Source organism: Bos grunniens, chromosome 12 (assembly GCF_055505025.1).
Source record: "Bos grunniens cultivar Pamir isolate PY7600 chromosome 12, Bosgru_T2T1.0, whole genome shotgun sequence".
Classification (NCBI taxonomy): Eukaryota; Metazoa; Chordata; class Mammalia; order Artiodactyla; family Bovidae; genus Bos; species Bos grunniens.
The window spans coordinates 91,579,599-91,606,183 of NC_141176.1; the positions used below are offsets into that span (position 1 = coordinate 91,579,599).

Below are 26,585 nucleotides of genomic sequence, written 5' to 3' on the forward strand. Positions count from 1 at the left end.
TGAGTCAGCTCTTCCCATCAGGTGGCCAAAGTATTGGAGTTTCAGCTTCAGCATCAGTCCTTCCAATGAACACCCAGGACTGATCTCCTTTAGGAGGGACTGGTTGGATCTCCTTGTAGTCCAAGGGACTCTCAAGAGTCTTCTCCAACACCACAGTTCAAAAGCATCAATTCTTCAGCGGTCAGCTTTCTTCACCGTTCAAGTCTTACATCCATACATGACCACTGGAAAAACCATAGCCTTGACTAGACGGACCTTTGTCGGCTAAGATCTGGTGAAGCCAAATAAATAAAATAAATACTTCTTAAAAACAAAACAAAACAAAACAGTCCTCAGGGACCGGCGGAGGCCAGCCCGTGGTGCAGCGGGCCGGGTCAGAGACCCCCGGGAGTGAAGCCGGCTTCCAGCTAGAGCGCGGGGCGAGCAGCTCGCAAGTCCGCAGAGAGCTGTGACGCCCGCGGCCGCGCGGGGGCGACTGGGAGCCCGGAAGTCCGCGGGAGCGGCGGTCCCCGAGGCGGCGCGGGGGCGGCCGGGAGCCCGGAAGTCCGCGGATGGCGCTGGGTCCCGGCTGCCGGGCGGTCCGGGGCTGCCGGCCAGGTAAGAGCGCTCCCGGCCTTCCGGGGCATGGCCGTCCGGGCAGGGGCCGCGGTCGCCGGCGCCGCCGTGGTGGCGGTGCTCTCGGCCGCGCTGGCGCTCTACGGGCCGCCGCTGGACGCAGGTACTCGGCCGCGGGTCCGGGCGGGGGCGCCGCCGTGGGGGCCCCCGGGCGTGGGCGGCCGCCGAGTGACCCCGAGGGCCCGGCCTCGGCTGCCGAAGAGGCGGGAGGCGGAGCAGGGTGAACCGGCCGAGCGCGTCCTCGGTCCTCACGAGTCTGTGGAGCCGTTCTTCACACGGTCGGTTGGCCTGGGGCCTCCCTTGTCACGACGGCGTGGGGAGCCTCCCGCCCTCCGCCGTGGTGAAGAGGGGGCTCTGAGCCAGGCTCCCCCGAGAGGGGCCGGAACGGGGAGACGCAGCCTGGCCGTGCCCCTCGGCAGCGGGCCCCCGGGGCGGCGCTGTGTGGGTGCTGGGCACCCCAGTTCCCCCAGCTGCTGCGCTCCCCCGGGCACGCCTGCCCGGGCCCTTCCGCCCCCTGCACGCCCCCTCCGCCACGATTTGTTTGGAGATATTTTGTTGGTCGCTGTTTCCCTAAAATCCATACATTCTGCTGTGGTCTGTCAAGATTTCTCTTTGAGTCTGAGGTTTCATCATTAGGCCGACTTGCTGAACTTTTTACCAGAAAAAAACCCAGAATTGCAGGTCACTGACTTCCCCTCCCAGCCTTATGGCATCTCCAGGTTAATTTAAAGATTGTTGTCACTGGTTCCAAATTAGCCACAGTTCACATGAAGTTGTTGGAGATCGCACAGTTGTGAGTGGCAAGTAATTCTGGAAAACAGCCCAGGGTAAAGAAATCTGTTTACCTCTCCTCAGCTACATTCGTTTAACCCAAAAACCAGACACGTTTGACCTGTTCCTCCAGATTCAGAATTGTATGAAGACAAACTGCTTAATGGCGTAAATTTCAAGTTGCCTCTCCTCACGTCCTTTTTATCCTTAGGTTTGGTGTGCATGTTTCAGCATTTCTGTGGGAAAGTCCAAATGGTGTATGTTAGAGAGCTAGCTGAAACTTGCTTTTCTGTGGAGTATAGGGAAATTTAATTCATCTTCCTTTGGCTCTTTCGCAAACACGTGTTCATCTCAGGTGAGTGTTACGGATGAGCAGTGTGGTTGTGCTTTGCATTCATACGATTGCAGTTAACTAAAACTCCTGTACTTCTCAAGAGTGATATGATTTTTTTTTCCAGCAGTGATTTTTTTTTTTTTTTTTACCCATCACAGATTGCTTTCAGAAGGCACATGAGAAGCATTTGATTTGTCTTTTGGTTGGTGGTGTGATTGACTTTTTTTTTAATTAAATTTTTTTCTGCCTGAAAATGACAGCATTTTGGTAAAATGCTGTGTTCTGCCCAGGCTTATCCATTCGTAACCGTGGCGTCTTCGCAGGTCTGTCCTGAGTCTCAGTTTCCTTCTCTGTAAAAGAAGGATAAACTGGCTTCCGCTAGAGTGAACCACGATGCTTTTAATTCATCAGACATTTACTGAGTGGCTTATTTTGTGCCAGACTCTGTCCGGAGTGGTTGAGGGTGGAGTCCAGCCCTTAAGTCACAGGTGGGAACCCTACCTACAGCATTCTGCAGAGGCTGAGGTAGAGGGGTAGTCCTAGGGGTATTTTGTGTGAAGCTAGGTGCTTAGATTAAAGTAACTGTAACTGATAAGCAGAGCATTGTAAGGAGCCCAGCGTAGTCCTCGAGTGACTGGTAAGTTTGGGTTCAGCTTCTAGCCTTTAGAAAGCACCCGTGTTTACTGTCCTCGGGCACTTGGAGGGGCGGCCTTTCTCTGATGTGCTCACATTGACCAGTCATGTTGAAACAGGCGCCTGGAGAGCACTTGACCGCACAGACGGCCGTCAGTGGTTGGCAGGGCCGCCCCTAAATTCTCCTGCAGCAGCTCAGGTTCCCGTCCTGCAGCTGGCCGGGGTGCCCACACAGCTGTGTCTCACAGCCACTGTGCACGCTGGGAGGACAGCGCATGGCTGGGGATTCGGGGTGCAGACGGGACCGAGGCAGGAGCGAGGAGTGAGAGCTGGTTGTCGGCCCAGCACCTCGGTGGCGTGTCAGGTTGGACCGGAATCGAGGGTCAGTGGCTAGGCTGATGGTTGAGCAAGCCTTCCTGTGCCTTTTCATGGCCAAAGGTTTACAGAGGTTCTGTTTGGAGTTTTAATCCTGTGTTGATTTGGAAGAAAGTGGGAAGGTGTTTGGTTGGATGGTAATTGATATTCTTTTTACATCTTGGGGTCTAAGCATCTGATGTATCAACTAAGGAGGCATTTACATCTACTCACTAAAGAATATTACTTGAATAATTTTGTTGAATGAAAAGTAAAACAGTATGAGCAATATTAAGATCAAGCTGTTTTGCCATATGGAGCTGAGTCAGCTTCTTCTGGTCTTCACTTGACCTTATGACCCACGTGTAGTTTTTCTGCACTGCCAAGATAATGGGAAGATAAAAATATTGGATGCCTTTTATGTGAAAGTGTTGTTCGTATCAGCATAGATCCTTTAATTCTAGAGAGAATGCGTGCTTTATTACTCATTTATACATTGGGCCCTACGGAACATAGAATTTCTCTCACAGTTGAGATGTTTTAAATAATATGGCAAAACATACAGCACAGGAAGTTTTTCAAGAAAGGCCGATTAAAATCGGCTGTTTATAGATAGTTCAGAGGCCAGACTATTTTAAAATGCTACTCTGGGGACTCCCTGGCTGTCCCGTGGTCAAGACTCCACGCTTCCACTGTGGGGGGCCACAGGTTCAATCTTGGTCAGGGAACTGAGATCCTTTGGGTTTTGTGGCATGGCCATAAAAGTAAAAAACCACTTTAAGCCCAGTGTAAGATGTGTCCCTTCTTTATTTAGAATGCCATTTCCAGTTGATTAGATACTTGATTCGTATCTTTAACTGCGTATGGGAGCCAAGACTAGAAAACTAAATCAGGAAGAACATGAACCTGTCTGGCCTGAATAGACAGTGGGAGTATCAAAGGGGGAGAGGGGACCTCATAAGCTTGCAGGAAGATTGTGGTGAGTATGTGTAGCTCAGTGAGGAGTAGTGCATTTAGGAAAGCTTTCTCAAGGGTTAAGTAGATTTTCAAGACGTCTGATAGATATCAGAGTAAATCTGGTACTCAACCGCAGGTGTTAGTGTTGTGTTATTTCTAAACCTCATTTTCTTATGGAAATGAAATCGTGAAACCGCTGAATAAAAATCTGCAGCATTCATGTTAAGTCAGCTTTGGGAAGTATTTTGATTAACGTCTGTTTTTTTTAATATATATTGATAGCTCTTTACTTTTCTGAACATTTTCCTGTTTTTCAGTGTTAAAAAGAGCATTTTCGCTGCATAAAGCACACTCAGTAAAGGACATGGAAAGCATTTTGCAGCTGGTGAGAAGCGTGGTCCCTGCCCTGACCACCAAGAAGCACAAAGGGCAGGACGGGAGGATCGGCGTGGTGGGAGGCTGCCGGGAGTAAGTGACGCAGCAGCCGCCCATCCGTCTGTCTGTCTGTCTAGCTGGACTCCAGGAATCATTTCCAAGTGTCAGCTGATACTATGGCAGTATTTTCCATGAGGAACGTTTGATTGAACAGCAGAGAAAGCAGGGGGCCCTGACTGGGCGAGGGATCGTGGCCTCCGCTCGCTGTTGCTCTCGGGCTGGGTCCTGCCCCTGTGGCACCGGCCAGTCCAGGTGGTCCGTGGTCCCCTCGAGCACACTCCCTCTCTGCAGAGGCCTTAGGCGAACTCTCGCTGGCTTCTCAGACCTCCGGATCTTTTGCCTTTTGGTTTCCCCCTAACACGCGTCCCCACCCGTCCTCCTGCCAACAGAGCCCCGGTCTTGTTCAGTCGGTGTTTCCTTTTCTCTTGCGTGCACCTGTGGGCATTTCCCGTAACTCCAGTGCTTTCTGCGTCTCTGTTAGTCTAGAGCGAAGTGTCGTCTTTATAGTGTTAATCGTCTCATCAAGTGTCTATCTCTGCTGTACTTTAACAGGTTTCACATTTCTCCCTGTACAATTACCATGTGTTTTTATAGGGTTAATTCCTAGAAGGTTTATGATTTTTGCTGATATTGTAGATGCCATTATATTTTGCAATTAATTATTCCTGGAATTGAAAAACATTTTTTTCAGTTGATAGAATCTTGCTGAACTAGTGTGTGCTAGGAGACAGGTTTCTGTTGAGGTCTGGGTAGTGCTGGCCTCATGCTCACTTTTGACTTAAGTATTTCCTTAGGTACACTGGAGCCCCCTATTTTGCAGCGATCTCCGCTCTCAAAGTGGTATGTTTGCTTATAGCTTCTTTGTTAGGATTTTTTTAGTGAAAGTGTTGGATCATTTAAATATGACTGCAGCAAATGTTTTCTGATAAAAACCTAAATAACGTTTCAGGTGACCTCGGGTGAGAGACACGTTTAAATCTACCCTGACCTTTTGTGTAGCCACAGAGTAACTCAGATGGGGACTCATTTTTCTCTTAAATTCAAGTTTTATTAGAAGTGCTCCTTGCTACAGTGATCGCGGGCTGCCTTTTCAGGCCTCGCGCAAGCAGTGGACACCTTTTCACCGTGGCCACTGCCTGGGCATTTTGATCATGCGCATCCCGAAGGCCTGGTGGCCCGGGGACCGTGAGGTGGACCCTGCAGCCCGCAGACCTCACGGTGACGCCGCCTGGCGGCTGGTGACCTGCCCCTTGCTCAGTCGCTCAGTCATGTCCGGCTCTTGGCGACCCCCTGGACTGCAGCGTGCCAGGCTCCTCTTGGGCGGCAGCAGTGTCTGCCTTTCCTTCCAGGCCTTTCTCAGGCTCTGCCGCTGGCCAGCACCCTCTCATCCGCCTCCTGGCGGGGGGCGAGCTGCGGCGGCCGGCGTGCCTGCGGACTGTGCTGCGGGTTGGGGGGGCTGCGGCAGGGCTGCGTGCTCTGTGGGCTGCTGGGCGAGCCCCCCTGAGCCGCCTGCTGTGCCCCCCCCACCGCAGGGCGCGGACCTGTCCCACGTGTTCTGCACCCAGGAGGCCGCGCCCGTGATCAAGGCCTACAGCCCGGAGCTGATCGTGCACCCCGTCCTGTGAGTGGGGCGGGGCCACGGGGTCCCCGCACAGGTAGCTCGGGGTGCGCGAGGCAGGTGCGGTGGTGCGTGGGCTGAGGGTGGGCAGTGGCACAGGGCGTGGCGTCTGGTGAGGCCGAGGACGCGGGGAGGTGCAGAAAGGGTGTAGCAGCTCCCGCTGGAGGCGCTCCGCGTGGGCGCTCAGGACTGGTCAGGCGACTGGACAGGTGGTCGTGAGCCTCATCGTAAGGGCTTTGGCTTTCACTTACGTGAGACGGGAGCCCGTGGTTTCCTCAAGTGCCCACCTCGCTTTCTGAACGCCACAGCGGCTCTGCTGGAGCCTGATGCTTCAAAAGGCTTGTCAGGCCGCTGTTGAGAATAAGCCCTTGGGGCCCAGGAGCGGCAGGGGTCCCACCAGGAGGCGCTTGTCGGGTCTTGGGGGTGCCCTGCGGAGGAGAAGGGCCGGGCGGATGGTGTTGAAACTGAGGCAGGGGTGTGGGTGGCGGGGGAGGGCTTGGTGTGGAGGCAGCAGGGAGTAGATGGGAGTGGGGGGCGGTGGGCGTGGGGGAGGCCAGGAGGGCGTCCTGCAGCCGGGTGGACCGTCCTGGAGGAGCCCCGGCTCAGGTCCTGGGACAGGAAAAGGACCCTGGGGGAAATCTGCCAAAAGTCTGTAGTTTGATTAGTAAAGGAAACAAGCATGAAAATAAGCCGCTGGCGCGTCTCTTCTTGTTCAGGGACAGCCCAGAGGCCGTCCGCGACGTGGAGCAGTGGCTGCCCCGACTGCACGCCCTGGTGGTGGGGCCCGGCCTCGGCAGGGATGACGCTCTGCTGGAAAACGTCAAGGTAACCACAGCCTCTCCCAGGAGACTGCTCTGGTTGCGGGAAGTCTGACACACATCATGTCTCCTGCTGCTTGTCATCCTGTGAGGCTCATGGTGGGGAGTTGGGGTTCGGGGACGGAGGAGCAGGGGGTGTGAGGAGAGATGCGTGTAGAGCAAGACCGTGCTGGGCGGGCCCCTGCGGGGCGCGGGCCCTCGTGCTGTGGCTGGGGCGGCCACTGCGGGTCCCGCATGATGCGGGTCCCAGTGTCAGGGCCAAGTGGCGTCCACAGTGGCCCGGCTCGGGTCAGGCTCGCGGTGCCCTCCCTGCCAGGGCCTCCGGCAGCCTGCTTGGCTCGCGGTCTGGCACTCGTTTGGGGGTGGCGTGCCCCGGTCATAGAGAGCCACGTCTGCAGAGCGCTCTGCACGGGCCTGGTTGGTGCGGGACTCAGAACAGCTGGTGCCCAGGGGCGTCCCTGTCACCGTGACCCGGGGGAGGGGTACTTCTGAGTTCTGATGACCTCACTGGTCGTGTAAGCCGTGCATTTGATGGAGGTGTGTGTGCGGGTAGTACTTTCCTAGCCGTCTGATGGGTAAAGAACAGTTTAAGGGCAGCATGTGTGGGCTTTAGCAGAACAGTGAGAGCTTGAATGTTCTCACTTAGGGTCCCTTCCACAACTCGTCGTTCCAGCCTTTGGAGTGGAAGTTGGGGCCAGAGATGCTGCACCCTCGAGCCTGCGGCCTGTTGCTGAGCAGGGGCTGCGGCCGCGCCAGGCGGGGCAGGGCTGGCCAGGACACACGTCTGTGACGCTGGCGCCGACAGTCGGACCAGTCATCACACACGGTGTGGTCGGGCGCGCCCCTCCGCAGCCTCTCAGCGTGTGTGTCCTTCTGGACCCACAGACTTACTGCCGGCCCGCAGGGACCGAGCTGCCGAGGGCGGCGACTGATGCGAGGGGTGCTTGTTTACAGACGGTCCGTGTCAAGGGCCTGTCCTCACCCACCCAGGTGGCGAGCACCCAAGCAAACTTTGACATGTTATCTGCCTGGAATACCTTTCATCTTTTCTTAGAACCATCTTACAGACACGTGGGCTGTGCTCAATCAAGGAATACTGTATCCAAAATACTAAAATAAAAGTGATTTTTATAGACACGTGAAAACATAATCTGTATCGAGAGGGTTTGGGGGTGAATTTGAGGTGATGAAAGCCGGGGTTCTCTATGCTTCAAGTTCTTTGTCATTTTTAAAAATTCATACTAAAATGTTTAGTGTGTTTATCTTTAAAAAAAAAATAAAAGCTACTCTGCAGTGTGTGAGTTAGAGGTTGGGAGTGAGTGAGCGTAGACCTGCTGGAGCGTCTGTGGCAAGGACCGGGCCCCAGCTAACACGCGGGTGTGCCCTCTGCTGGCCCCTCTCGCCTCCCCCGGTGCTGCCCAGTCACAGACATTAGTAGGTCTTTCCTGAGCGAGGTCGCCATCTGGTGTGAGCTGTTCAACAGCCTGTCTGCAGCTGGGCAGAAAGGGTGTGGGGCTCCTTTCTCAGTTGATGGAAATGTCATCCTGAAACTGATCGTGGTGATGGCTGCAAACTGTACACTTTAAATGAATGAATTGAATGGCATGTAAAAATCGCAGTAAATTAAAAAGAACAATCCCTTGTTGCGTGACCACCTCAGGGAGGCAGATCCCCGGCCGCGTGACCACCTCAGGGAGGTAGTTTCTCCGGGACCGAGCGTCCTGCTTTCCTTCAGCGATTCTGGCAGGACTTTTACGCGGCAGTGCGCTCATTCACAGAGCGCAGTCGCGTGGCTTCTAGTGGATTCACAGAGTTCGCAGCCATCGCCGCAGTCAGTTCTAGGACACTTGCATCAAGCCAGAGAAGAGCCTTGTTCACTGTTGATGGTTACAGTCACTCATTTATAGACACGCGAAATGTGACTTACGAGAAGTGCGTATAAACAGAAGAGCTGGGCGCTTCTCGGGGCGTCAGATTTCTGACCCGAGTGCTGAGGGTCCGTGACTGTTAGGAGTTTGAAGACGATGGCTCGGGGCCGGCCTGCGTGGACTGGCCTGGACCCAGCACCAGTGGCGGCCCTGTGCTCGTGTGCTCAGCGTTCACACCGGCCCTGCAGACGGGCTTTTCTCTTTGTGGTCGCACTTGCTTCACGATTTCCCGTGTGTGTGTTGATGGCCTGTGTGGAGTCCGTCAGAACCGCTGCTTCTTTCAGCTCTCCTCAGGCGACGGGCTCAGTGCTTAGCTGCCTTCCTTTCTTGCAGGGCATTCTAGAAGCATCCAAGGCCAGGGGCATCCCCGTGGTCATTGACGCAGTGAGTGTGGCCCCTGCCCTGCCCTCTCCTCACCACGGCCCCTGCAGCTGCTCCTGAGTGACCTGAGTCCTTGTCTACAGGACGGGCTCTGGCTTATCGCCCAGCAGCCGGCCCTCATCCAGGGCTACCGGAAGGCGGTCCTCACCCCCAACCACGTGGAGTTCGGCAGACTGTCCGAGGCCGTGGTGAGTCAGCCAGCCACAGGCAAGTGACTGTGCGCTCCAGGGCATCCTCCGGTCAGCGTCCTTGATGGGGTGAGAGCTGGGTGGTGGACTTGGGGGTCAGCCCGGCCTCTGGGCTCCCCTGGGGGATCGCTTCGTCCCTACCCTGCGTCCCCTCCTCTAAGAGGTGGGGTGGGACGGGGTCCACGTCATAGGGTTTGCAAGGACGAGATCAAACCGCACTGCTGACCCCACAGCATGGGGCTGGGTGCTGCCGTCTGCAAGCTGCTGAGAGCCTGAGGGTCCGTCAGTTGGCCCTCGCTCCGCGCGGTTCCTCCACACATGCGGCTCTGCCTCCGTGGATTCTGCCAGCCTGATTGTAGTTACTGTGGAAGAAAGTCCACGTGTAAGGACCGCGCCATTCATACCAAAATTGTTGAAGGGTCAGCTGCGTCTGTCCACCCAGCGTCCTTACGTGTTGGCCCATGTGTGTCTGCTCTGTATCCTTCGGAGCTGGGTCACTTGGGCAAACCTGCAGACTCCCTGCCCTGCGGTGTTTCTGCCCTGAGGGCTGTGTTACTGTCCCGCCTGGAGCGTGGGTGGTCTGGGCCTCAGGGATGAGCTCGTCTGGCTGTTGGGAGGTGGGAGTCGCAGGCCCCCAGACGAGTCGGGACCCAGGCAGACGGGCTCTTCCGTGTCCGATGAGCACCGTGTCTCTGGTCCTGTCTAGCTGGGGGCGCCCCTGGATGGCGGGGACCGTCATGGAGCTGTGCTGAGACTCAGCCAGGCCCTGGGCAACGTCACCGTGGTGCAGAAGGGGGAGCAGGACGTGATCTCTGACGGCGAGCAGGGTGAGTGGCCGCAGACATCACACCGCGTGTCAGTCAGTTGGCACAGCCACGCTGGGCACCAGCCCCAGGAGGACCGCTTGTCCGCAACCTCAGGAAGCCCGGCTTTGTCCTGTCTCTCGGTGTTCTGCACGGGGAGGTGGTCTCGATGGGGTGTGCTGGCCCAGGCTGGCCCCAGTGTGGCGGCTGATGCTCCTTCCCTGCCGTGTGTGACGGCCCAGGGAGGGCCACCCCCCTCACTGCAGGCAGACGTGGGGACCGAGTGTCTTCCTGCTGCTTGTTCAGTTTTACAAAAGCACCCAGAAAGCGGAGACACCAAGGAGCTGCTGGTGGCGCGGGAGCCCCCCGGCACCAAGCACAGCCTTGGGGGCCACCTGCCTGTGTCCTCACCGGGGCTCCGGGCTCAGTGCACGACGCCTCTGCTCCCTGCAGGGTCCTCCCGCTGTTATAGTCCCCTGGAGGCGCCAGGCCCAGCGGGCAGTGACTAGACAACTGGACACGCAGGGCTGCTGACCGGGTCACGGGAACCAGGAGGCAGAGAAGCACAGGCTTGGGCACATGTGTGCACTTGCACACACTCGCTACAGACACGCACTCACACACCACACACGTGCGCATGCGCACACACGCTGGATAGGAGACGCAGCGAGCATTCTCCGAGGGACCCTGAGGCCTGTGGGTCCTTCAGATGCTACAAGGTGCTCTGATCCCTGACACAGTCAGAGTCACGACTGCTTCAGACATTTTCAAAGAAAACAGAAACTTCTCACGGCGCAGACAAGTCCCAGCCGGGGCGCCACCAGCTCCAAGTCTCCTGGAGGACAGGGGCCCCGGGGGTGGGCGTGCTCATCCCCTCAGACCCTGGGTGCTGCTTGGGGGGCAGCCTCCTGCTGTGCTTGCCTGGAGGCTGCCGTGTGGGGACGGGGGGTAGAGGGCACCCCCAACACCTCCTCTTCTCCGCAGTGCTCGAGTGCAGCCAGGAGGGCAGCGGCCGCAGGTGCGGGGGGCAGGGGGACCTCCTGTCAGGCTCCCTGGGCGTCCTGGCACACTGGGCCCTCCGCGCCGGCCCCCAGAAGACTGGCGGGTAAGTCCCGTCTTGTTTCTCATGTTTCAGCAGCTCTTGTGTATAGTAAGGAGCAGACTGGAATGCTCCTGGTGAAACACCGGTGTCATGGGGAGAGCTCCCAGGCCTGGCCAGGTTGATCCCTGCCACTGGTCTGGCCACAGGAAGTGGCCCTGTCCCCCTGGCTGGATGGCCTCCAGGGCATGGGTGGTTCTCCCTGCTCCCACCCCTGTTGGTATGGGAGATGCTGCCTGGGGCTCTGCAACGCCTGCTCTCAGAACAGCTGTCATGGTGGGGGACACACAGGCGGGGGGAGCTCCTGTTGACAGATGAGTCTCCACGAGGCAGCCGGGCTCTGAGCTGGGGGGCCCCTCCCCAGATGGTGTAGAGGGATCTGGGGCACCCCCACCCCTTGGGACCTAGACCTCTGCTCTGCACCCATCCTGGCCACAGTGATGGTGCCAGGCTGCAGGGTCACCGCAAACCTGACCGGCACACCCGTGGGGTGTGTACAGACAGGGTGCTGGCGGGTCCAGCGACGTGGCGAGCAGGTGTCCCTGGGGGGGTGTGAGCGACGTGGCGAACAGGTGTCCCCGGGGGTGTGAGCGACGTGGCGAACAGGTGTCCCCGGGGGTGTGAGCGACGTGGCGAACAGGTGTCCCCGGGGGTGTGAGCGACGTGGCGAGCAGGTGTCCCCGGGGGGGTGTGAGCGACGTGGCGAGCAGGTGTCCCCGGGGGTGTGAGCGACGTGGCGAGCACGTGTCCCCGGGGGTGTGAGCGACGTGGCGAGGTGTCCCCGGGGGGGTGTGAGCGACGTGGCGAGCAGGTGTCCCCGGGGGTGTGAGCGATGTGGCGAACAGGTGTCCCCGGGGGGTGTGAGCGATGTGGCGAGCAGGTGTCCCCGGGGGGGTGTGAGCGACGTGGCGAACAGGTGTCCCCGGGGGGGTGTGAGCGACGTGGCGAGCAGGTGTCCCCGGGGATGTGAGCGACGTGGCGAGCAGGTGTCCCCGGGGGTGTGAGCGACGTGGCGAGCAGGTGTCCCCGGGGGTGTGAGCGACGTGGCGAGCAGGTGTCCCCGGGGGTGTGAGCGATGTGGTGAGCAGGTGTCCCCGGGGGTCTGAGCGACGTGGTGAGCAGGTGTCCCCGGGGGTCTGAGCGACACGGCCAGCAGGTATCCCCGGGGGTCTCAGCGACGTGGCCAGCAGGTATCCCTGGGGGTCTCAGCGACGTGACAAGCAGGTATCCCCGGGGGTCTCAGTGACATAGTGAGCAGATGCCCCAGGTCTCAGTGACCTGGCCAGCAGGTGTGCCCGGCCTCAGCATCCTCCAGGTCCTAGAACACAGCGGGCGCTGACGCTGACCAGGTGCTGTGTGTGGTCACCTGGGGCAACAGCGGTGTCCTGACCCTTCCCACATGCACAGCTGTTTGACGCTCATCCATCAGGATCGTCCATATCCCAGTTACCAGCTGTGCTCACTGTAGGGGGGCTGCCTCGGAGGCCCTTAGATTCGAGCTTACCAGCGTGGGTCCCGGGACGGCAGGCAGGACGCGCAGGGTGCGGTGGCCGCCCCTGAGACCTCTCCCCGCAGGCCCAGCCCGCTGCTCGTGGCCGCCTTCGGCGCCTGCGCCCTCACCCGGCAGTGCAGCCAGCAGGCCTTCCAGAAGCACGGACGCGCCACCACCACCTCCGACATGGTCGCCGAGGTCGGGCCCGCCTTCCGCAGGCTCTTCGAGGCCTGAGCCGGAGCCGCTGGAGGGCGGGTGCCGTCTGCCCGCGTCCTCCGAGAGGTCTCCGCTGTGCAGGTTGACACAACGCCAGTTTGGAACTTAGCGCTTTCTGCCTAAACTGATACGGAACAGTGTTGGTGAACTTCCCTCAGTCTCTGCAGCTTCAGAAAAGAACGTAGAGCATCGCGTGACGAGACAGTCTGACAGCGGCTCAGCTGGGCCGTGGGCTCCGCTGCTGCCTGGAGCGGACACCGCGTCTGAGCGTCGTGTTCCTGTGAGAAGGGCCCTCACTAGCAGGCCTCCTGGGGGTCCCGTCTCTCGTTCCCAACTGTGTGTGAATCATGTTTTAAGTTGAGGTCCCGCAAAGGTTGTGGTGTTCATTCTTTAGCTCATTTTGGCGTTTTAAACAGTTATTAGGTCGCACACATCTGGGCAGAAATATTCAGCATTGGTTGGTTAATTGGCTGAAGTTTTCCAGAATAGTCAGCGATCTGTCAGAACTGGAAATGCTGGAGGCCCCTGGGAAAACCACCGAAGGAAATGACGAACCCCGGCCCCCGAGTGTGCAGGGCAGCTCTGGGACACCTCACTTTGACGTGTCCATGCAAAGGCGGGCGTGGTGACAGGCCCGCGGTGAGGGGTGCCCAGGGCTCCCAAGTCAGGTCCCCGGTGGGGGCCCAAGCTGCCCTGCACCTGCTGGTGGGGCAGGACAGCAGGGCCTCTGCCTCGAGGCAGGGTGGGGGGTGCTCTCAGAACGTTCAGAACGTGCGCTCTCTGTACTGAGCTGTCTTGTCGGCATGGGGTCGGCCTGTGTGGCACCTGGTGGCCCGTCTCGTTTCTCCGAGGGGTTGATTACAGCCCTGAGTGCGCTATCCACGTGCCTTCTGCAGGGCGGGCCTGGCCCGAGTCCGTACATGTGTCCTCAGCGATCCCTGCTCTGTGTTCGGACAAAAGATCCCAGTTGCTTTGAATAGGCTGGAGTTAAGGTTTCTTTAAAATTGTGGCTCACTTACACCTAACGGTAGAAAAGCTTCGCTACTGCCGTGGACTCTCTTCCTTTGGGGAATTACACCTAATAAAAGGCAGATGTGGTTGATCTCACTGGGGAGAGCTGTGTATTTTTTGCTCAAACAGCCAGAATTCACCTTCAGTTTGGTCCTCAGCGAGGACGTTGTCAGACACGGGGATGAATACACAGCTGCCCACCCAGCTGCCAGTGCGGTCCGCGGGTGCCTGTCGTGCTGCTAAAGCGGAGTGATCAGCCCGGCATTAGCAGCTTCTCCCCGCGGAAGACGTAAGGCAGCAGCCACAGGAACCACTGCGTCTCTGCACCCTCTGCTTGACGGGGCAGCTAGGCGATGCTCCCGAATGAAGGGAGTGCCTGCCCCCTGGCCCCTCTGCAAACCGGCGTTCACCAGCTCCAGGCAGGACACCACCCCCCGGGGCAGGTCCGGCGCGGCCGTCGGCCAGTCCCCTGCAGGACTGAGCACCTGTCAGCCTCCCCCAGGGGCCGGCCGCCTGCCCTCAGGGGTTTCACTCTGCTCTGCAGGGTCCCTCGCTGCAGGCCAGCTTGTGGACGGGCCCCTCCCCTAGAACAAGGGTCCCTGCCTGTTGGGGCAGCACGGTCGGTGAGGAAGTTAACGTGGCTGCCAGGCTGTCCTGCTGCCTGGGGCAGAGCTGTGGACTAGTTCTGGACGAACTGGGAGCCTGGCTGAGAGCTGGAGCAGCAGGCAGGCCCCCCCGTTTCCTGCCGGTGTCCTGCACAGCTGGGGCTCCCCGCCTGCGACAATAGGGAGACAGGGCGAGGCCGCCGGCCAGCTCGGTCCCTGCTCACCCTGCCGGCTTCCACCGCGCCACTGACACCCTCACAGCCCTGGCCCCAGGGCGTCTGCTCGGGCTGGTACCCCAAGAACCAGTGTTGATGGAGCGCGGCGCGTGGGAGCTGGGTGCCTGTGGGGGCTTCCTCTGCTATGCTTCCCTGGGGAACAGGTTACTGTCACCAGACCCAGCACATGCAAACTGACAGACCCAGGCCGACACTGCCCCTCACGCAGGGTCCAGGTGATCCTGGACCGGGGTCGCCCTGCCCACCCTCCCCAGGATCCCGTGTGGGGCTTCCGTCCTGTTTCCAGGCTGAGATCTCACTGAACTCTGTCGGTGCTGAAAGGAAACCCACTCTTCAGCACCTCTGCTCACACCAAAGGGGTTCTGGGGTGGTGTCGGCTTGGTTTAAGGGAAAACAGCCACAACAGCAACTTTCACATGAAGGTTTACTGTGACTTAAAGGGTGCAGAACCGTGGCAGGAGACCACGGCCTCGCTTCCCCCGTCCTCAGCTCCTGGGTTTGGGGTCTTCTGTCCTCGGATCCAGCAGCTCCCATGTGGACGAGCCACTCCTGTCCTGGGGAGGCAGGCGGCGCCAGGTGGGTGGATGGGCAGGTGTCAGGGCTCAGGGGCAGGCCCGAGCTGGGGGCGGGTGTGCTCCCGGGAGAGACGCCAGCGTCTGCGACGCCAGCTGAGCCCGGCCCCGCAGAGCACTCACCTTGATGCTGATGCCATGGACGGCCAGGTCCCTGCGTAGTGCGTCGCAGGCCTCCAGCAGGGGCTGCCGCTCCAGGAGCCGCTGCCGCCGCGCCTCCCCAGGGGCCTCCCCGGAGGCCAGAGCGAACTGGCGGACCTTCAGCCGGAAGCGGACCAGCTCCTCCACCAGGCTGTGCAGGGCGGCCGGGCTGCCCGCCCCTGGAACACACTGAGGGGTGCGGGGGTGTGTCGGGGTGAGTGGGGCAAGCGGTGTGTGCGGGGTGTGAGCTGGTGCGTAGGCGTGAGCGGGTGTGAACCCGCAGCCAAGGGCCTGGGGGGCATCTTCCTCCCAGTGTCCAGGCCCCGCCCCGACCTCGGCCGCAGGGTGGGCTCTGGGAGGTGCCGGCGTCCAGGCCCCGCCCCATCCCCGGCACAGGGTGGACGCAGAGGTGCCGGCGCCTAGGTGTCAGGACTGGAAGTCTGAGGAAGGCTCAGATGGGGACCAGAGGCCGGGGCCGGACGCCCCTCGGGGAGAGGCTGGGTCTCTGCCGTCCCGGGGACCCTGACGGGTGGGACCCACAGTGCTCACCGCAGCTGCTGCGTCCACCAGGGGGTTCCCTACAGGACACAAGTGGCCCGGAGCACACTGTGGTCGTGGCAGACGCTGGTCCACTCAGAACCTCGTCACTGCAGCTAACGTGCTAGCTCTCAGTGTGCGCGCGCTTTTAAGGGCCGTGACGCGTCTTACACGTGTAAAGAGTCTGGCCTTACAGTTACACACTAAAGTCAGCATTTACGAAGGGAGGAAGCGTCTGTTACATGCTGGCATGTAGCCGAAGTCCCGAAACAGGACTGAAAAGAGAGGCAAGCATACCTGTCGCTCGGCCAGAGAAATGCCCACCGTCTCAAAGAACTGCTCCACGGAGGCCACGATGGCTCCCAGCACGGCGGGGCTCCGGGGACCACGGGGCTCCTGTGACGGCCACCGGGGAGGGTGCTCAGAGGCCAGAGCGCGGCCCCGGTAGGTCAGCCCGGGCGGGCGGGGGACGTGGCCCCCAGGGAGGCCGGGCACATGCTCCTCGCACCTGAGCCAGCAGGTGGCCCCCTGGGTGTCAGGCGCCTCCGCGGGAGCCTGGCCCGGGGCGGGCGGGCCGGGGACCAGCTGGGGTCTCACCACGGCCTCCTCCCCTAGCTGACATTGCTGTGACCCACTGAGACCCTGCGGAGCCCGGGAGGCGACAGCATATCTCGGGCTCCTGTCCACGCCCAGGCCCCCTGTGCCCCCCTCGGCAGGTGACTGCTCATCAGGAGCCCTGGGGGCCCATGCTGGGAGCAGGGCCACCTGGAGGGCTGGCAAGCGCATCCTGGGAGTTACCTCGGAGGCCGCCTTCAGCTGCCTGTTCCCGTGGTGGACAAGGTCCATGACGGCATCCACTGCCCGCACCGTGTCGAAGTCGTCCGCCAAGGCCGCCTGCACGGCCGCCTTGGTGCGGCCCAGCCTGGGGGAGGAGAGCGCGGGGCTGTCGTCTGTCCCCCTGCGTCCCCAGGTGCAGCCTCAGGTCCCCTGTGGGCCCCTCGCTCACACGTCCCGCAGGTCCGCCCGGCCGTCACCAGCCCCTTGGGGTGCTGCCTCCTCCCTGCCGTCCCTTGCCCCGGGACCCCCCGGCTTCCCGGGCACAGGGGAGGCCTGGCAGAGCCCAAGCAGCCCCGTGGGAGACGCAGACCTCTGCTGTGCGTGACCCTGCACCCAGAGCCGCGTTACGCAGCACAGCCGGCCGGCCGCGGACAGACAGACGGACTCCCCGCCTGCTAGTGAGCAGGAAGCCACCCACCTGCACCCCCACCTGGGGGGCCCGTGGCCAATGGCTCCCGAGACCTCGTGGGCCTGCTGCTCGACTCCGTGCTGCGCTCCACCACAGCGGCCAGCAGGCCACTTTATCTGTCTCCTCCCGACGCCTCTTCCTGAGTGGCCCCGGAGGAGTCCAGGCTCACCACTCTCCAGGGCCCCCGGGGGTTACGCCAATCCCCCACACCCAGCGGCCTCAACCCCTGGTGCCCCACAGCCTCCTCCTCTCTCGCCACCGTCATCTCCCCAGCTTCTCACCATCCCTGACGTCAGCCGCAGACCCCTTCCCCATCCCACCCCCGTGTCCTGGACGTGATTCAACGGCCTCCAGGGCCCGCTCCCCACCCGTCTCACGCCTAGGGGCCCTTGCTGTGCACCCACCTCTCCCATAGCACGTCCTCCTGGATGGGCCCGCCGGCCAGCTGGCCTCTCAGGTATGCCCGCGCGTCCTCCACGAAGGCGGCCGTGGCCCGCAGCAGGCTCCTGGCCTCCAGCAGGGCGCCCTCGCTATAGTCGATGGCTGCGGGGTAAGGGCGGTCACAGGTGCAGCCTCGCCCGCGGGCCAGGGAGGGGCCGCCCCCTCTGACCTTGGACCTGGAGGTGGCTGGGGGCGGCCCTGCTGAGGCTGCTGGTCAGGCCCTGGGCCTGCTCAGCTCTGCCCGGCTCAGGATGCGGCAGGAGCGGCAGAGGGGGTCTCAGGCCTGAGGGCCGAGTGCTGGGGCTGCTTCCCGTGTCTCAGGGTCCCCAGGAGCCGTCAGGGACTCGGGCCATGCGGCTGGCTCACCTGACCTGTAGCTGCTCCGCAGGCAGAAGAGCCGGAAGACGTCGGGAGAGGTGGAGCGGAGGAAGTCCTGGGGGTGCACATGGGTGAGAGGAGCCACTGACTCTCCGGCTGGACATTTCCCTGCACAGCCTTCCCCACCCACCTGTGGCCGCACCCGCCCCATGCTGCGCCTATTCATCTGGCCGGACGGCCTGGCCCACGGCCTGGCTCAACTCGGAGAGGATGGGCATGGGTGCCTGTATTTCAGTGTGGTCAGCGCCTGTCTGAATCCTGCAGACTGCACTCTACTCAGAAACACTGAGCTCTGAGGAAGGTCCCCAGGCCACCCCCGAGATCTATATGAAAACCCATCTGACCCGGTTGTCTCTGCGTCCACGTCCACCTCCTGACGCTCCTTCCCGGAGTGTGGAAAAGGGGTCTTTCCCAGTCCTCTTAGCCCCCGACACCAGCCAAGTGGAGGCCCACCCAGGGGATGCTGCAATCTGCATGTGAATTAACGTGGTCCCAAGCCCTGGGTCTTGACCTCACGGAGACAGGCGCCTGAGTGCAGCCGTGACTACAGCGAACGCACCAGGAAGGGGAAGAGACCTGGGGACCCGGGGTGAGCCTCCTGCACAGGGCAGCCTCCACGACGTGTCCGGAACGTGGGGGCCCCGAGAGACACCCTACCTTAATGGTGATGTAGTTCTTCAGCGACTTGGACATCTTCTCTCCTCCGCCCTTCACGTGCAGGTGCCCTGAAACAAGAGCACAGCGGCTCGTTCCTCACCAGGCGGGAAGGAGGAGCCCTTCTCAGAGCCCAGCCTCCGGGGACCCTGCCCCTCACTGCCCCCTCGTGGGCGCCGGCACAGGGCCCCCCGACCCGCTGGCCAGAAAGGGGGCCACAGCCACTGGCCGGGCGTCACAAAGTGGGGACCACCCTCCCCCTCCCATGACTCACAAACGGGGGGGACCCGACTCAGCTCCCGGGGGGGATGCCCTCTGCTTCCACGGAGCGCAGGCCTGGCAGCCCTGAGCGCTTTCCCGCGGTAGCTGTTTCACCAATGTGCCCCCACCCTGGCACCATCTCATTCCCATATATGTGAAAGACAGGGAACCCAAACCCCTTAGGACATCCTCCAGGACCGCCTGGGTACCAGGCTCACTTCCCAGGAAACTGGTTTCTCGGCACAAGGTCTGTGCACCTCTCCTGACGTGACTCTCAGCACAGGGTCCGTCCACCTCTCCTGACGTGACTTCACCCCAGGCTGCCCAAGGCCAACTTTCCTGAGAGCTGGTTACAGGGCGGCTTCTAGAATCTGACCCTCAATACGTAACCCTAGCAGCGTGCGGCTTCCACCAAGTGCAAGGGACGTTTTACAAAACCGACAACGTCTGGAGAACGGAACTCATCCGACTGCTGAACTCCACGTCCACCTCCCCGTGTGTGCAACGTCACAAAGTCCTGTCCGAGTCTGCGAGCCCAAGGACCACAGCCTCCAGGCTCCTCTGTCCCTGGGATCCTCCAGGCAAGAACACTGGAGTGAGCTGCCACGCCCTCCTCCGGGGGATCTGACTGGCCCAGGGGCTGAACCGCGTCTCTCACATCTCCTGCTTTGGCAGGTGGGTTCCTTACCACTGCGCCACCTGGGAAGTCCAGGAAAATAGATCGCTTCTCCAGGTGTCGGGACACAGCACCCTTCCTCCAGAACACAGAGCGAACCCTCCCACCCGCCAGTATCAGAGTGACGGGACCCACGCGTGTGCACACGGCCCTCCGTGAGCGCTGCCGCTGCCGCCTGCGCCTGGACTCACGGTCACCCGGGGCGCCGGCACTGACGGCAGGCCCCACGTCCTCACGAGCAACACCAGCGGTTAACACGGGGTCACCTGATCCCAGCCGAGGGACGGGAGCACTGTGTCACCGGGCCCTGGGACTCCTCCCTGCACGGGCTGCAGCGCTCTGCTCTCCCGAGTCCCCCACCCGGGGGCGAGATGGTTCCACGAGGCTTCTGAAGAGGTGTGGGCCCCTGACAGGAAACACGTGGGTCCTGGGGGCCCTGCCGGTCCCCGCCCGGGAGCCCCAGAGGAACGGCTCATCGAGCGCTGGGCCAGCAGGAGGAAGTGATTCCGGCCACTGTCGAGCTCCAAGCAGTGCACGAAGTGGACGCCAGACCTCAGCTCTGGCGCCGGGGGCAGCAGCCTGGCTCGTCGCTCAGCCGACCTCGGGGTAGCACCGAGGCTGGGGTCACGTGGACCGTGAGGGGTCCCGGGAGGGCAGACGCTGGGGCTGGGCAGCTCAGGGCTGGAGCAGGCGTGAACTTGGGGTGAAGGAGACGCAGCAGTGAGCGCACCCCGGTCACCACGACGACCCCGCCACGGACCGGAAGCAGCTTCCGCACATGCTGAAGCCGGAGCTGCTGCCTTTAGTACCATCTAGCCAGGAAAATCTGGTTTCCTGAACCCAGGGACTCAACAGAGACAGTGCCTGTGCCCACGCCGTCGCTCACCTGCGTCTCCCGACCTGACCTGCACCAAAGCCCTGTACCCCTGCCCTCAGACAGCTCCAGGGCCTGACCGCACCTGTACGCCTGCCCTCAGACAGCTCCAGGGCCTGACCGCACCTGTACGCCTGCCCTCAGACAGCTCCAGGGCCTGACCGCACCTGTACGCCTGCCCTCGGACAGCTCCAGGGCCTGACCGCACCTGTACCCCTGCCCTCGGACAGCTCCAGGGCTCGTCCCAGGGTGGCCATGACATGAGCGCGGTGGCCCTGCGACCTCCGTCAGAACGTGGACACGCTCACGCCCCCGGGCTTCACGCGGACTCCAGAGCCGCCTGCTCAGGATGCCACCGCTTCCCCACTCGCTGTGCGCTCCTGGGAGCGGACGGCTGGTGTTAATCACAAGCTGCTTAAATAGTGAGGCGGACAGTGGCGCTCTCAGAGGCTGACAGGCGCTGGTGGTGACGCTGCCACAGCTCCAGGCCAGCCCAGTCACAGTCACTACGGCGGCATGCTGTCTGAGACTCCTCGTCACAGCTTCACTGAAAGGAACGTCTGTGGAACAGCACTGCTTATTTTCCGAATTCTCTTCAGCTCACATTTCACTTCCAAAAAACATTTTTGGCGTTCCCGTCCAAAGAAGCTCACGTGCGACCGACTGCAAGTCAGATGACTGAAGGGACAGCTGCTTCTTGCTCTCCTGGGTGATTTCGTTGCTCAGTCGCTCAGTCGTGTCCGACTCTTTGCGACCCTGTGGACTGCAGCACGCCAGGCCAGGCCTCCCCGTCCGTCACAAACCCGGAGTTTACTCAAACCCCCGTCCATCGAGTCGGTGATGCCATCCAACCATCTCATCCCGTCGCCCCCTTCTCCTCCTGCCCTCAATCTCTCCCAGCATCAGGGTCTTTTCCAGTGAGTCGGCTCTTTCGCATCAGGTGGCCAAAGTATTGGAGCTTCAGCATCAGTCCTTTCCGGGAGTGTTCAGGGCTGCTTTCCTTTAGGACGGGCTGGACCGACCAGCAGACGTGGGTGTACCCAGTGGAGCGCTCACAGAGCCGACCGGACAGAAGTGGGCAGGTGGCGGGAGCCGTCACTCACCGGAGTGCAGGAAGTAGTTCCCCCACTGCGGGCACTGGTGGAAGGCCTCGCACTGGGCAATCTCGTTCTCATGGTGTGGGAACGCCAGGTCCACGCCGCCCGAATGGATGTCCAGCTGACTTCCGAATACCAGACTGCAAGGCACGGGGCAGAGCAGGGAGTTACCCGGGGCAGAGCAGGGAGTTACCCGGGTCCAGCCACACCATCTCCACACCCTTCCTGTGGTCACGCCTGCCAGCCCTCTGCACACACCAAACGGAGTCCAATTCTAAATGCGTGATAATCTGATGCACACAGAAACTGAGATTCTGTTTTCACGTCATAAAAACCCCCGAGTTCACAGCTTTTTCTCCTCGTAAAGACACTTCACTTTCTTTGCTCTGCACCAAAGATGTGGTTGTAAAAACATCAAAGCGCATGCATGCTCCACTAACCGAGCCGGGCACCGCCCCAGCGTCCGGATCAGCACAGGTGAGGCTTACCTGGCGATGGTGGAACACTCGATGTGCCAGCCGGGCCTCCCATCGCCCCACGGGGAGCCCCAGAACGGCTCCTGGGGCTTCGCCGCCTTCCACAGTGCGAAGTCGCTGGTGTGCCGCTTGTCGGAGTCAACTGCCAACGACAAGTGGTCCGTCAGTGGAGGGAACCCAGAGCCAACATCATAGCGGCCACGGAACAGCCGGGACGCCCGCCCCAGAGCCCGCTCCTCAGAGGCAGCCGCACGTCTCTCCTGCAGGTCTTTTCTCTTTCCCACATGCAGCCCACAGCCCCTAGACCCCCGACCAAAGCACGCCAGAAGCATGCGGGCCCCCAGCCGTCACTCAAGAACATTTTTTTTTTTCTTATTTTTTCCAAAAAGGTGTTGCTGATGCTGGAAAGTGTACTGGACGGTCCCTCCCCACTTCCCGAACGCCAGGCCATTCCTTGCCAGCGTGGACGACCAGGGCAGCGGGAGGAAGGCCTGGAGCAAAGGTGACGAGGACTGCTCAGGAGTCAGCACACAGCCGGGGACGGGACCGAGCAGGACGCGGTCCGCAGGCGGGGCGGAAAACACTGCTCTGTCGGTTCTGATCGCCCGCGTTTGATTCTGTTACACAGTATCCTCTTAAAAGTGTCAACATAGTTCTATATACCTACTATCGCTTCCTATAAAACTGACTTTGACTTAACAGAACCCGGAACAGAAGACGGTCTAGGAACAGACTCAAACACAGCAGGAAGGTGACAGACGCTGAAACACTCACGGGAACCTGCTAGAGGGGAAACTCACACGGCATTTACACGATAGACCCCTCAGGGATTTAACACAAGAGCCTCAGGACAGACGACAGCGTTAAGACGGACACACAGACAAGCGTGTGGGCAGAGACGACAGGAGAACGAGAGGCGGGGAGCCCCGAGACCTCCACGTGAGCTCTGTTCCAGAACCCCTACGTTTAAACCTCAGCCGTGACCGACATCTGGCAGTGACGTCCTCACCCCCGACCTGCCTCGGGAAGGTCTGGCTTTCTCCCCGGAAGCCCCTCAGGAGGCGGGGGGACCCACCTGGCTCTCCAACCGGCCCAGGTGCCACGCCAACCAGCTTGCCGTACCTGTCGCCTCGCGACTGCAGGTCAAAGTAGACGTTGCCTGTTTCGAAAAGGGGATGGTGAAGCCACTTCTCAGCCACCAGCACCCGCGTCTACACGCGCATCACAGCTGTGGTGTTAGAACTTACACAGGACGCAGCCTCTGCCCCAGCCGGCCCTCCCTGCCATCAGCACCCACGTCTACACGCGCATCACAGCTACGGTGTTAGAACTTAAACACAGGACGCAGCCTCTGCCCCAGCCAGCCCTCCCTGCCATCAGCACCCGCATCTACACGCGCATCACAGCTGTGGTGTTAGAACTTAAACACAGGACGCAGCCTCTGCCCCAGCCGGCCCTCCCTGCACGTCTAGACCGCAACCGACACCCCTGTACTAGGGAAGCACGCAATCGGACGTGCCACGGCCGTCCAGCAGTGGAGGTGGAAACACAAAGGGAAGGTCACTGCGTTCACTGGCGGCCTGCATTCAGCTCTGGCCCCCATGTTACACACCCACCAACCGAGACGCCCCTTCCTAGTCCAGACACGAGAGCACCCTGCTGCTCAGACCACAGGCAGCTCCTCACACGTGCATCCCCGTGGGGCGCCTTCCCTGAGCTGCACGCGGGCTCCCGGGGGCCCTGGGGAGCCAGGCGGCCCCCGCCCCTCTGACCCATGAGGTGGCGGCGGGAAAGGAGCCGTGTTCAGGAGGGCTGCGGCCACGGGCACTGGACCACGTTCCTGATGGCCGGCGCACACCACAGTCAGTGCGAGGCCGCAGTTGGCCGAGACTTTTCACCTGGACAAACCTGTAACTTCTCGCCTGCACCTGCCTAGCTCTGACCCGGCCCTAACCCTCACCTGCACCTCCCTCTCAGCCTTGAGGATGGGGGGCTCACCTTCCGTCTGCACCGCCCTTCTCGGGGGCCGTGGCCTGGACGGGGGGCTCACCTTTTGCTGTGCAATAAGCGTGCCCGTTGGCGATGAGTCTCTCGATGAAGGCGACGATCTGAGGCACGTGCTCGGTCACCCGCAGGTAGGCGGTGGGTGGGAGGACCTGTGGGAGGGCACAGACCCGCGGTCTCCCCGGCCCGGCGCAGACGGAGGCCCCGCCAGACCGCCTCCGTCACTCGGCCTTCTCACCAGCCACCTACCTTAAGGGCCGCCATGTCCTGTTTGAAGTCTTCTTCGTAAAGACGGGCCAGGGACGCGGGCGACACGCTCATCTGCAAGATAATGAGGTGGGGCTCCGTCTGCAGGGGTCAGGATGGGGCCTCGGAGGACGGCCGCCCCCACGGGCCCTGCTCACAGAGGGCCTTGGGCCTGCTTTCTGGTTAGACTGAAAACAGAATAAACGATGCCACGATCTCCATTAACTCAAAACAAAACCCCCAAAACGACAGTTGTCCTGGAAACTGCGGCCCGGGGATGTTTACTGAGGAGATGAACCCGGTGAGCAGTGTCTTCTTCACGGCAGTCGTGGGCAAGACAACGCACGCCTCTCTCAGCTCTCTGTGCAACATGCAGACGGGCCCACTGAATCCCCCAGATGGCCCCGGGGTCCCGTGTCCACGGTAAGACTCCGGGGACAAAGACAGCAGGTAGGGCCGCCAGGCCCAACGGCTCCTCCCGAGCGGCCCTGGTGGCGGAGCGGGCCCCTGCGAAGCGCAGTCCGCCAGCGTCTGCCAGGGCAAGGCCAAGCGAACCACAGACCAAAGCCCAGCGTCGCTGTGCCACTCTGGGAGATTCCACGGCACGCGACTGGACCCAAAGAGCAGCAGAGGGCCTGATGAGCTGCCTGGCTTTCTGAGTTCTCCTCATGAGTTTCCTGAGCAGTATTCCTCTCCTGGGGGCGGGAGGGAAGTGTGCCCCCGCCCGGCCCCTCCCAGAAAGCAAACACCTTCCGTCTGTGCCTCCTCCCGAAACCGGGCTCGCGGCCTGCACTGGCGTCCTCGGCTAAAGCCACACGCTGTGCAGGCCCCAGGCACGCAGCACACTGAGCCGTGATGCACACGAGTGCACACACACACGGGCACCGCCTGAGCCACGCGTGACACACGAGTGTGCTCACACACACATACACACACACGGGGCAGACCACGCGTGACGCCGTGCTTGAGGACATGCGTGCATATCCTGGGTGGCCGCTGCCAGCGCCTCCAGAGGAACCTGAAACTGAGCACCTCGCTCAGGCGCTGCTGAGGGCCCGCCAGACCATAGTCACGGTGGCGCCAACTGTAAACGCGCCTCCTCACTGCATCTCTAACCTGAGTCTCTCCTGTTCTGAGGGAGCTCGAACATCTCGAGTGTTTAGGGACCATGTGCATTAAACCGTCTGAAGTTAACCACGGCTCTACAGAGCTGCAGGTCCTTAAAGTCTTGTCTTACTGATACGGAGGAAGTATCTTCAAGAAAAGAGATAGACCTTTTATCCTCCATATGAATTTCACCTGTTCCCAAATGTCTTTCAACTTCATGGTTATTTTATGGCACGCAGAAAATTTCATTTTTGTATTTAGCAATCTTTTACATTTCTCAACCTTTTCTGGGTTTGGAAACAAACTTAGCAAAGCCTTCTGGACAGGTGGCTACAAAAAAGTGCCCCATGGTTTACTCTAATAATCCATGCTTCCACGTCTTTATGTGAAATCTCTGATCAGCTTCAAATCTGGTTGTGAGCCATATATCCAACTTTGGTTTACTTCTTCCCTCAGATGGTCACCCAGTCGTCAGCTTCTTACTGAGTAATCCTCTGTTCCCCGCTGATGTGAAATGCCATCTTCACCAAAAACGAATTTCCAAAATTACTGTGTCTGTCTCTGGACACTCCAGCGTGTCCCATCGCCTGTCTCTTGGTATAACTGTGAATTGGTGTTTCATCTCCTCGGTCTCCAGACACGGAAGGCAGGCAGGGGCGGGGGGAGAGGGGGCCGCTGCAGAGGAGGCTTGGTGGGGCGGGGGGTGGTCAGCATCGCCACAGGGAGCCACAGGTGTGGAGGGCGCGTCGGCCTGGACCTTATGTGCAGACACACAGCTTCCCCCGGGTCTGGCCTGCGTCTACTGAGCTGTGCAAAAGGGGAAAGAGTAAAGAAAACCAAGCAACTTTCTGCAGCTCCTGAGCCATTAGCACCCGGTAGGCCCTCCTCCTCTAGCCTCTACTCTTACGGACTTGCTCTGCTCGCCCCTGGGAACTCCAGATGCAGGCAGCCCCGCTCTGGTGACAGGAAACGTGGGGTCCTCACACGCGGCTCCTCCCGCCCCCTCGGCGGGACCCTAGGGACCGTCACAGGTGACTGTGGGCCAGAAGTGGACACAAGCTGCTGCTGGCGTGGGGGACAGGGAATCAGACCCCCAAACTGAAGCAACTGGACACGGAACCTCCAGGCACCTGGTCCCCCCAAGAGGGGCTCACGATGCTCTCTCCACAGGACCACCTGCAGGGGGCGCTGCTGACACCGCACTGGCCCTGAGAGCCCAGGCCCGCCCGGAGGGAGGAGACTCTGAGAGTCCCCAGGACTGCAAGGAGATCCAACCAGTCCATCCTGAAGGAAATCAACCCTGAATATTCACTGGAATGACTGATGCTAAAGCTCCAGTGCTTTGGCCACCTGATATGAAGAGTCAACTCACTGGAAAAGA

At 60.5% G+C, this 26,585-nt stretch overlaps 2 protein-coding genes across 18 annotated transcripts in view; one reads left to right on the plus strand and one right to left on the minus strand.

Moving 5' to 3' along the window:
• Nucleotides 1-533: 533 nt before the first annotated feature.
• On the plus strand, nt 534-13,749 carry NAXD (NAD(P)HX dehydratase). 5 transcript variants are annotated; one of them, XM_086330585.1, is made up of 11 exons: nt 534-718; nt 1,598-1,741; nt 3,982-4,132; nt 4,894-4,939; nt 5,632-5,720; nt 6,434-6,542; nt 8,797-8,847; nt 8,928-9,032; nt 9,739-9,859; nt 10,820-10,940; nt 12,510-13,749. In XM_086330585.1, the coding sequence occupies exons 3-11, from the start codon at nt 4,029-4,031 to the stop codon at nt 12,658-12,660; spliced, it is 897 nt and encodes a 298-aa protein (XP_086186711.1). In that variant the 5' UTR covers nt 534-718; nt 1,598-1,741; nt 3,982-4,028; the 3' UTR covers nt 12,661-13,749. The 5 variants fall into 5 exon arrangements, 4 of the variants coding, with proteins under 4 accessions (XP_086186711.1, XP_086186712.1, XP_086186709.1 ...); XM_086330586.1 differs by having other exon boundaries at nt 534-597; XR_015138465.1 differs by lacking the exon at nt 1,598-1,741 and having other exon boundaries at nt 534-597; nt 8,928-9,414.
• CARS2 (cysteinyl-tRNA synthetase 2, mitochondrial) overlaps nt 5,126-26,585 on the minus strand; it is a 29,595-nt gene continuing 8,135 nt past the window's right edge. For 6 of the 13 annotated variants that reach the window (XM_086330573.1, XM_086330570.1, XM_086330568.1 and 3 more), the window contains 12 exons: nt 24,101-24,172; nt 23,898-24,003; nt 22,923-23,006; nt 21,860-21,989; nt 21,378-21,511; nt 18,467-18,534; nt 17,798-17,864; nt 17,395-17,533; nt 16,543-16,666; nt 16,042-16,140; nt 15,190-15,396; nt 14,601-15,043 (listed from right to left, as the gene is read on the minus strand). In XM_086330573.1, the coding sequence (XP_086186699.1) occupies nt 14,828-15,043; nt 15,190-15,396; nt 16,042-16,140; nt 16,543-16,666; nt 17,395-17,533; nt 17,798-17,864; nt 18,467-18,534; nt 21,378-21,511; nt 21,860-21,989; nt 22,923-23,006; nt 23,898-24,003; nt 24,101-24,172 (1,446 nt within the window). In that variant the 3' untranslated portion in view covers nt 14,601-14,827. Of the gene's footprint in view, nt 6,146-14,600; nt 15,049-15,189; nt 15,397-16,041; nt 16,141-16,542; nt 16,667-17,394; nt 17,534-17,797; nt 17,865-18,466; nt 18,535-21,377; nt 21,512-21,859; nt 21,990-22,922; nt 23,007-23,897; nt 24,004-24,100; nt 24,173-26,585 lie in introns of those variants that run through there. The other 7 variants (XM_086330577.1, XM_086330576.1, XM_086330571.1 and 4 more) reach the window with 3 other exon arrangements.

Excerpts from the sequence above, each read along its gene's own strand:
- NAXD (XM_086330583.1), top strand. The coding sequence starts at position 625 with ATGGCCGTCCGGGCAGGGGCCGCGGTCGCCGGCGCCGCCGTGGTGGCG. Across the intron at positions 719-3,981 it reads CGGGCCGCCGCTGGACGCAG|TGTTAAAAAGAGCATTTTCG; the intron begins GTACTCGGCCGC and ends CCTGTTTTTCAG. Across the intron at positions 5,721-6,433 it reads CTGATCGTGCACCCCGTCCT|GGACAGCCCAGAGGCCGTCC; the intron begins GTGAGTGGGGCG and ends CTTCTTGTTCAG.